The 10,012-nt window shown below is 46.4% G+C and overlaps 1 protein-coding gene across 1 annotated transcript; it reads left to right on the forward strand.

The window, feature by feature from the left end:
• Positions 1–7,740: 7,740 nt before the first annotated feature.
• Positions 7,741–8,956, forward strand: LOC107293020 (histone H1x). Its single transcript, XM_015822150.1, has one exon. It carries the CDS (start codon positions 7,912–7,914, stop codon positions 8,578–8,580), a length of 669 nt encoding a protein of 222 aa, XP_015677636.1. The 5' UTR covers positions 7,741–7,911; the 3' UTR covers positions 8,581–8,956.
• The last annotated feature ends 1,056 nt before the right edge of the window (positions 8,957–10,012 follow it).

Consider the following 10,012-nt stretch of genomic DNA (forward strand, 5'->3'; position numbering starts at 1 on the left):
CAGAATGTCCAGAGCACAGCAGCTGAGATTATAAAGGGTATGGGTCAAAAACGTAAGAGGAATGGTTGGGAGGAGTCATGTATGGTCAACCAACAGAAGTGTTCATGGAGACATGATAGCTGTCTTCAAATATCTCAAGGGCTGTCACTTAAGAGGTGGAGAGAAATGTTCAGTGTTGTTCCAGAAGCCAGTAGAAAAAGCAGTGAGTTTAAATTACAAGGAAGTAGATTTCAGCTGGGCATTGGGGCAAATTTCCTGATCATACCAGCTGTTAAATGGAGTTGCTTCGAAAAGTGGCATCTCCTTTGCTGGAAATATATAAACAGAAGCTGGGTAGCCATTTGTCAAGGATGCTGTAGTAATAGGTTCCTATACTGGACAGTGGGTTGGACTAGTGATCCTTTTCACATCTTTTATGATAGAATGTGATAGAATACAAATAGGAGAAAAATGATTAAAAAGTTGGAACAATTTAAGCTGCACAGGAAGGAAGAAGGCAGCATTCAGCATCTAACACTGCTTTAAAAAATCTATAATAGTGGCTGAGCCAATAGAGGGTTTTGCCCCATAAGCATTATTGATTCGGTGTATGTAAAATCAATGCCATTATTCAGTAAATGAATGCAGGAAATACTATAAATTATGCTGTATAGGAAATTATGCAATCGGTGATTGCATAAGCCCTGTTCCCTCTGGATTCATAAGGGTTAAAGGTTATGCAAAAAGCCTTCAGGCCATTTGCCCTCAATATAGCACAGTTGTTTGGATCCAATACATTAGTGCCCTAATATGTTACCAATCAATACAAGAAGATAAATTGTTCTTTTACTCTTTGAAGTCTCAAGTGATTAGTAACTGTTAAATCTGTTTACTTACGTAGTTTTCTTTTCTAATGGACCCAGTGTGAAAATGTTACAGGACTACAAGATGGATATTTGGAAAACTAGCATTTTTTCACTGCTTTCAAATTGAGCATCTTGTATTTAGAACTCTTGAGTCTATCATTCAGTCAGAGCCCAGCAAAAGAATAAAGGTTCTTGAATACTTTATACCCTGAATATTTTACTTCGATAAAAAAAAGTTTCAAATGTAAAAAAAAAATCACAACCTAATCTGCATGAGTAACAGCTTCCTGTTTTTTTCTTGACTAACCAAAATATGAACTGATGCAGACTGTAGGGTTCTGCTGTTTTATTATTATCTAATTTATATTCCACCAAATTTCCAGAGAGTCTGGTCAGTTTTCAAATGATTTAAAACATGAAACCAATAAAAGCAGGACACAAAAAAGGGCTAGAGGTGGTGCAAAATAACAAATTGGGTGGAAACAAACCAACCTAAGTTTAAAGGGAGGCTTCAGTCATCCGTACTAGTAAAAGGCAGGTCTTCAGGCTCTTTTCAAAACACTAGCGGCAGGGGGGGCTCATTCCAGAAGACAGGCAGTTCGGGGTTCTGATGGACGGCAGTGCTTAATTAAAGGAATCCATAGTACCAATCTTGCTAGATCAATTTGGCCCTCGGGTTATTAAAACCTGGTTATAAAATATTTATTGCATTTAATTTGTATGCAAAACCCATGTCCGTAAGTTCAGAATGATGCAAAGAAATTTTATATGTTCTCTTGAAATTTGGGGACTTGATACGAGAATTCTCCATACTTAACGAGGAAGCATAGTAATTTGAAAAAAAATCTTTTGGTGTTCCAGATCAAGCCTATGCAGGCTTATTTATTATTAAACTTTGTTGTAGTACAGCATATGCCATGGTAGAGGTTTTTAATCTACTTTGTGCTAATCTAATCTACAGATTATCCCAGATTCTACAATATACACTTTTGTGGCATCCAGGGGAGAGGGTATAGAGAAAAATGTAGATTTTTTACTTTGCTTTTACTTGATATGTAGATAACAGGAAGGAATCTCAAGTCCATATGCAGCTGAGATATTCTGCCCCCAGAACACAGGCAGCTCTTTTAGCCCCCCCCCATCCCACAACAAGAGGAATTCCTCCCAACAGGCAGCAGCAGCAGCTTGCAACCTTCCCTGCCAGCTTCCCTACTGACTTTCTGGGGAAGCCGGCAGAGAAGATTGCAAATGGTGATAGCACTAGCACTTATGATTCATACACCGCTTCACAGTGCTCTACAGCCCTCTCTAAGCAGTTTACAGAGTCAGCATATTGCCCTCAACAATCTGGGGGCCCTTATTTTACCCACCTCAGAAGGATGGAAGGCTGAGTCAACCTTGAGCCTGTCAGGATCAAACTCCTGGCTGTTGGCAGAATTAGCCTGCAATACTGCATTCTAACCACTGCACCACCACAGCTCTTTTTTAATCACATGAGTGCAGGGCATTTGGCAAATGGTTGTAAATACAAACAGGTTGCTGAATACCAGATTGTGGATCATGTGACCAGATCGGATGGGTCAATGGCATGACACTTTATGACATCTGGAAGTGCTTTACAGGTCATACAGCACCCTTTCCCAAGCTATTATAACTTGTTAAACAATCGGCCGTAATTTGAGGACTGCCTGTACATACCTAATATCTGTGGGAAACAGGACCGTCCATGCTGCTGAACGTCTACCTTATCAAGACAAGAATTTGTAATACTCTATCTGAATTTGCATTATATGCACAATTGAGTTGTGCAGGATTAACCTGTCTGTTATGTGACTACCAAAAGATTATTTTCCATGTTTGTTGGATATCTGAGCAGATATTTAGAAAAAGCTGGATGTCAATTCCTCATTGCTGACAATTTAATTTGAGATAATGCAAACTTGTTCCTATAGTTGTCCTGTTTTGATGTAATACTTGTATTATAAGATGATTTTAGGAAGAGAAATACTGTGGTGCTAAACCGTGTTTACTAAGAACTTGGAATATATTAGTTCAGTGATGGCGAACCTTTTAGAGACCAAGTGCCCAAACTGCAACCCAAAGCCACTTATGCAGTCGGGTGCCGGGTGGGTGTGGCCCATTGGGTGGGCGTGATTGGGTGGTAACGGCAAACTGGGTGGGACTAAAAAGTTCAATCAATCAATTCCAACTTTGCAAAAACTTTTTTTTCCCCACAAGAAGTTGAAATTGACTGATTGATTGAACCTTTTTTTTTTTTTGCACACGGCGGCGGAGGCCTAAAGTGAAAAGGTTTTATAAAACCCAGCTGAAGGCCTAGGACTGGGGCGATGGTGCGCGTGCCCACAGAGAGGGCTCTGAGTGCCGCCTCTGGCACCCGTGCCATAGGTTCGCCACCACTGTATTAGTTTATGAAGAACTTTGGATTTTTTTGAGCGTGGAACTGGAAGCTAAACCATACAATGAACAGTTGCAGGAACTGGTATATGTAGTCTAACAAAGAGAAGAACCAGGAGTGACATGATAACCGTCTGAGGGGCTATTAGAAAAGAGGAGGAGGGTCTCTAAAACACCTGAAGACAGGACAAGAGAGATCCAACTTAGATTTAAGAGAAATTTCCTAACAGTGCAGACAATCAGTGAAATGGTTTGCCTTGAGAAATTGTGGGTGCTCCATCACTGGAGGTTTTCAAGAAGAGACTGAACATCCATTTGTCCTGAATGGTATAGGTCCTGTTGCTTGAGTAGGGGGTTGAACTAAAAGACCCCCAAGGTCCCTTCCAACTCTGTTTATTCTATTATTTATTCATTTTAAAATGTATTTTTATGGAATTATATTTTTCCTACTTATATTTGTTAATTTTATATACTGGTTCCGGTCTCTCTTTTGCAATGAAATAATAATGTAATAAAAGTACACCAAAGCTCGGTCAACAATAAGGGAGAAAAGAATTATTAATCCAGAACAGTCAATTTATGTTAGGCAAATATCCAAAACCTGTCCAAGTGGACTAGAGTCCACAGAGGTATCTAAAGTAAACCACAATGTTGGCAAAATGAGGATGCACCCATGGTGAAGTAATCAAACAAATGTCAACTTCCTAACATTTGACACAAGGACATAAATCACAGCATTTATGTGATGTTACATCTGTTGTCAACCTGAGTTGTCTACATGCCTTCTCTGGTTTTCAGTCTCAAATAAAAAGTTAAGAAATTCAGACCAGTTGAAAAGGCAACAATGTCCATCACAGAACATGCAGAAGACATTTTCAAAACTTTGATTGGCTGCCATCCCCAAGTCATGCTTATTGCTTGCTGTCTGGCAATGGGAAATGGCAATTCATGTACTGGAACTTTGCTGATACTCTCCCAGCATACATTTCACACAAAAACTAGCAAGACTGGAGGAAGTGCGTCAAGCTCCACCCAAAGGATTGTTCCTTTCCAGTTACCATAATTGTTTTATTTCATAGCCAGTAGTAAAATAGGTCTGGGTGCCTTACATATGTTGTGCAATCAGTGCCCACAAGTTTATTTAACATCTGTTTCATCCTAATTCTTGAAAGCAATACTGCCATATATAGGTGGCTTAAGAAGTTATTCTTTACCAGATCAGACGAGTTGTCCATTTAGTCTGAGTTGTCAACATTTGTTTGGAAATTTCCAAGCCAAAGTCTGTTTTCAAATGGATACTCAGTTTTTAATTAGAGATGCCAAAAATGAACCTAGGAGCTATCTGTGAAGAATTGTTTCTGCCAATGGGAGCAAGAACACTATTCTGAATGGCATCCAGTTCTAGTTTGGAGAAATAGATTCAGTCCATAACTTATTAAAACTAGACCATGTTAAAATCAGCGCAACTGGAGATACTTTAAGGTCCAAATGATGGCCCTCTTTACAAAGTTTTAGGCAGTATCTGTTGGGATCCTTCTGTTACATAAAACTGTTGTCCCAGGAAAGGCTGGGTTGGTGCCTGGCATGCTCAACCTGATTAATAAGCAAACCAGGGGTTGAGATATTAAAAATAAGTTATATTTCTTCCTAGTAAAACAAACTTAAGACTGGCAATGCTTCTCAACGGCACAACAATCATGTCTGTGGGAAGCATCTATAGGCATCAGGAAGCAATAAAATAAACATTTGCAAATTCCTCAAAGTGGAATTCATGTATTCTGATGTAGATGTCATGAATCTAATCTCTCAATTCAGTTGGGTGGATGATTTGCAAGTATTGTGGTTGTTACCAAGCAAGCTTCCATAAAATATTAAAATTGCTAAAGAATCTCTCAATATAGCTAAAAAGTACAGGTACAAAATGGCTCTTACAAAATGGCTCAACACTGGGTCATCAAAACCAACAAGGTTTCAACTTCCTTTTAACGGGAAGTTTAACTACAGCATTAAGATTAAAAATGACCGTTTAAACACGTTGACAGAGAATTCTGTGATTCTGCAAACATCCAAGTCTGGAAAGCTGATCTAGTGGCTAAGTCAGATGCAAGCTGAGGAAGATGCAAACTTTTGAGAAAAGCCACCGTGCCCTAAGTCAGGGGTAGTCAACCTTGGCTCTTTTATGACTCGTGGACTTCAACTCCCAGAATTCCTGAGCCAGCTAAGCTGGCTCAGGAATTCTGGGAATTGAAGTCCACGAGTCATAAAAGAGCCAAGGTTGACTACCCCTGCCCTAAGTGTTTGTGGCAGTCAAAGACCACGCGTAGGAAAAGCCCAGGATCTTGGGGACTGAAGGCCCTGACCTTCCTAGAAACAAGCAATTCTGACTCCACCGTGGGAGTCCCTTTCGGTGTTTAAATCCCGAATATCCAGCGATATCACGTACGGAAGGCACTTTCTAGCGAACCGCAAAACTCTCCCTTCTCAGGCCTCCATTCTTGCTCGCTGAAGTCGTGAACCACCTTCTGGTTTCATCCAACCAAACCAGCGACGCCCGCCGACCACGAGTTTTTTTTTTCCTGCGCAAACTCCACTCTTAAATCCAGACGAGGGTGCGACAGGTTGAAGACGCGATAGCGGTGGCGCAGTCGGCGGCAGGCTGTCCCCGAGCACGAGGCTCCTCTCATCGGCGAGCTCCGCGTTGTCTTTAGCCTTGTTAAGCGGCGCCGAGGGTAGAGCAAGCGCGGGAGGGCAACTCTTTGGGTGGCCCAGTCCATTGGGATGCAGGCGGCGGCAGCGGCAGGCTCAAGAATCCTTGGAGCGACGAATCTTCTCCGGCTTAGCCATAGCGGCGACATTTCCCTTTAATCCTGCTTCTCTCAGCACAGAAACGTTTCCCCTCCATCCTCTCTGTTCTTAACCCTGTTCTCTCGTTGCAGCGGCTTTAAAGCGAGCAAGCAACCAACCAACCCGCCCACCGCCTCCTGTAGGGAATCGTTGAAGATTGTCCCTGGCCCCGATTTCAAACAATCAAGACCAAAACCACAAGCAAATATTCCCCGCGCCCGCCTTCCGCAAACCGCTCCAAAATCCGTGGCTCGGAAGGCGGTTGCTAGGCAAAAGAAAGAGGGCGTCGTCCCTGGGGAGTACGAGGCGCCCAAGTAGCCCGAGGCTCTCAGAAATGAGTCTGTTTTGTCTGAGATCGGGGGAAGCGAAGGTGTGCCTGCTCTGGAAATCAGGCTCTCTACTGTGCGGGCACCTCCGCCATTAAGCGACGAAGGTTTTCCCGCCCCCTCCCTCCCTCCAATCTCTTCATGCCGCCAGTGACTAAAGGATTCTTCTTCCCTTCTCGCCCCTCAACCAAAAGGAGGGTGGGAAGAGGAAGAGGTGAAACCCCCACCCCCAGTTATGCTCCCTCGCGCGGCGCTGCTTTCCAAAGTTTCCAAAAGCGAGCGGGTAAATGCGTTTGAACGCATGTGCCTACCAGAGATTTTTTTTTTTTGCCGGCTCCAAGCTCGAGCATTATTAAAGGCCGCCAGTATTAAAGGAGCCGCCATCCTGCCACCGATCCCAATACGTACAATACCTGGTGTCAATACGTAGAGATCCCAAAGTCAGCGCAAAAAAATTGCGCCCCTGCTGACCTTTTGCTGCCTCCTAATTCTATTCGAAAAGCGGCTACCTTCTGCCTTGTCCCGCCGCCTTATCGCTCGTTTCACCAATGCGTGTAACTGCGTTGACCTCAAACTTTTACGGACAGCGTCCCTTTCTCTGCCATATCGTGTTTTTTGAACTCGAGACCAAAAACCCCTCCATCGGGATTTGATGCGGGTAGGGATTCTACTCAGCTCCTCATTCAGGTTACGGGACCGGGGACCGCTACCATTTGTGGGGCCTTGGCGGGCCAAATCCTGCCCTTTCCGTACCCCGCAGTACCTTGAGTCACGGCCCCTCCAGTTCGGGCGGGGACCCCCTGAAAACTGCTCACCGGCTCCGTGCTGCTGCAGCCGACCACGTGAGGGCGTCCAGTGTGTTAGTTACAACAAATTAACCCGGGGCTAGTGCTCCCCCCGAGCTTCGTCAGCGCCCCCCGACCGGACAGAGACATGCGGGCCCCACTTTCCTATCTGAGCCATGTGCTCCCTGAGAGCTGGGGCTCTCTCTAGGAGGTGCAGAGCCCACGACATGGGGCGCCCCTATCCTCTGTCTTTCCCGAGTATAGGGTGCGCCTTTAAAATCGCCTCCGAAGAGCCTTTCCCCTCTCCGGAAAACTGTGACACCCAGGCAGCTGGATCAGGCACCGTCGGGAGGGGCAGATGCCAACAGCATCTCGTCTCTACGGCACCGGACGCGTGCACGAGAGCTCGGCGAAGGGGCCACCAAAAGCACAATTCAGAGCTTGCCTTTTCGCTCCCTGTTGTTGTTCTCAACATGGTCCGCTCCTGGCGCATATAAAGCGCCGTGGCGAAGCCCGCCCAGGCAGATTGCTTTTCTCAGGCGACGCGGAGGGTAGCTGTGCTCGGTCGCTGTGGTGGTTTCTCGGCTCCGCTGACCCAGCGCCCCGCGACCGAGAGCATCCCCGCAGAAAACGAGCTCCGAGGATCAGCCGAGCCCGAGCCCCCAACACTTTAGGCCTGAAAGCCGGTTTTCCAGGATGTCTGTTGAACTGGAAGAAGCTGACTTGCCGCTGACCGAGGCAGAAGAGGCGCCTCTGGCTCCAGAAAAGAAAGGGGCGGCCAAGAAAGCCAAAGGTGGGGTGTCGGCGCTCTCCCCATCCAAGAAGAAGAAAAACAACAAGAAAAAGAACCAGCCCGGCAAGTACAGCCAGCTAGTGGTGGAATCCATCCGCAAACTGGGCGAGCGTAATGGCTCCTCGCTGGCCAAAATCTACAACGAAGCCAAGAAAGTGGCTTGGTTCGACCAGCAAAACGGGCGGACCTATCTCAAATACTCCATCAAGGCTCTGGTGCAAAACGACACTTTGCTCCAAGTGAAAGGCACCGGCGCCAACGGCTCCTTCAAGCTCAACAGGAAAAAGCTGGAGGGGGGGGGAAGCGAAGGAGGCGCCGGTGGCGGCGGCGCCCACGCCAAATCCCACAAGAAGGCGGCGGTCGTGGCATCCACTTCGCGGAAGGTCGAGAAGAAGCCCGTCGCCAAGAGCAAAAAGATGGAGAAGAAATCGCACAAGAAAGGCGCGGGCGGCGGGACCGCCAAGAAAGACAAGGTGAAAGCGAAGAAAGCCCCCAAGAAAAGCGTCGCTTCCCCCAGCGCCAAGAAGGTGAAAAAATCGGCGAAGCCCAAGGCTCTCAAGAGCAGGAAATAAATAAGACTGCCCTCAAAACTTGGAGGGGGGAGAAGAAGCCGCTTCTTGTTGTCTTTCCGACCCAAGACTTTTGAGCCCCAAAACGACACTGACTTTTTTTAGCTCAAAGCACAGAGCCATGTTTCCAGCTTTGATTTTTGTCTTTTTGGCCCAATTTCTGCAGCATTTCTTCCCTCGGAAGGCGGGTGCGTGCAAAAAAGAGCACTGCGCTTTCTCCACCGATCCCCCCGCCCCCGTCGAGATCATTGGGACATTTTGGATCGTGGGAAAGGTTTATGCCTTCACCTCCCACCCTTGTTCTTTTTATTGGAATTATTGTTGCCGTTGAAGCTTGATTTTTCTGCTTTCGTGTTCTGCAAAAGTAGCGTGATATCGTTATAAAAATACTTCCCCCCCCCCACCCACATCTGGGCGAGGTTCGGCCCCTCGCCATCAGCCTCCGATTACTGCAGGGGAGAAGGGATCGTTCTTGGTGGATTCCTAAACTTTGAACTACCAGCAGGCTCGGTCGCCCCCTCTTTAAAAAAGCTGGGGTGTCATGGCAACAGCCTGTTGGATGCACAGGCGTCCGCACAGTTCCTGGCCAGGAGTGCTGGCGGCGCTGTATGCGGGGTGGGGGTAGGGTGGGGGGCGATCGTATGGGACCAAGTGACCAGCAGAGTAGCTGATTTTACCTCCGAGACTTGCGCAATCACTGCAGGTTTGAAATACGTATCTAGTCGGGGCGGGGGAAGGGGGGGGGAAACGCAGTTCACTTTCGCCTACAAGATTTTGTATCGTCCTTTTCAGGTCTCGTCTTCAAAATGCCTTTTTTAAAAAAAAAAAAAATTTCCTCGTGTTTTTGTTCAATAAACCGTTTAAAAAAACATTTTTCTCCCGTTCTGGTTTTCCTCGGTGTTGTCCTATTCAAGATGGAAACGAGAGACGGTCGGTTTTATTTTTTGGGGGGGAAGATGGGGATACGGGGGCGTTGGAATCCCGCGCGAGATGCCGAAATCACGGAGGAACGGGGGGGTCTCGAGGTGGCTACGGTCGAGGGGCTCGGTGCAGATTTTTGGCGCCCCCTCCCCATCAATGCAACTGACTGGGTGGGCGTGGCCGTTTGCTCCCCTTCTGCCTCATCTACCAGTGTTTCTGAACCTTGACAATTTTAAGGCATGTGGACTTCAACTCCCAGAATTCCACAGCCAGCATTGCTGGCTGTGGAATTCTGGGAGTTGAAGTCCACATGCCTTAAAATTGTCAAGGTTCAGAAACACTGATTAATTTAAGCTATTGGCGAAGATGCGGCCCCCTTTCCGGTCTCTTTCCCCCTAGGGGTTTTCTTCTCTACAGATCTTAACACTCGGGGGTAGCCTTGTATGGGGCGCAGCAGAGCCGCCTAGGGCCGATATAAAAATAAAGGTAAAGCAACCCTCTGGGCAACTCCAGG

This window comes from Protobothrops mucrosquamatus, unplaced genomic scaffold, assembly GCF_001527695.2.
Source record: "Protobothrops mucrosquamatus isolate PMUCROS unplaced genomic scaffold, P.Mucros_1.0 scaffold_171, whole genome shotgun sequence".
Taxonomy (NCBI): domain Eukaryota; kingdom Metazoa; phylum Chordata; class Lepidosauria; order Squamata; family Viperidae; genus Protobothrops; species Protobothrops mucrosquamatus.

Coding starts and splice junctions, on each gene's coding strand:
- LOC107293020 (XM_015822150.1), top strand. CDS start 7,912: ATGTCTGTTGAACTGGAAGAAGCTGACTTGCCGCTGACCGAGGCAGAA.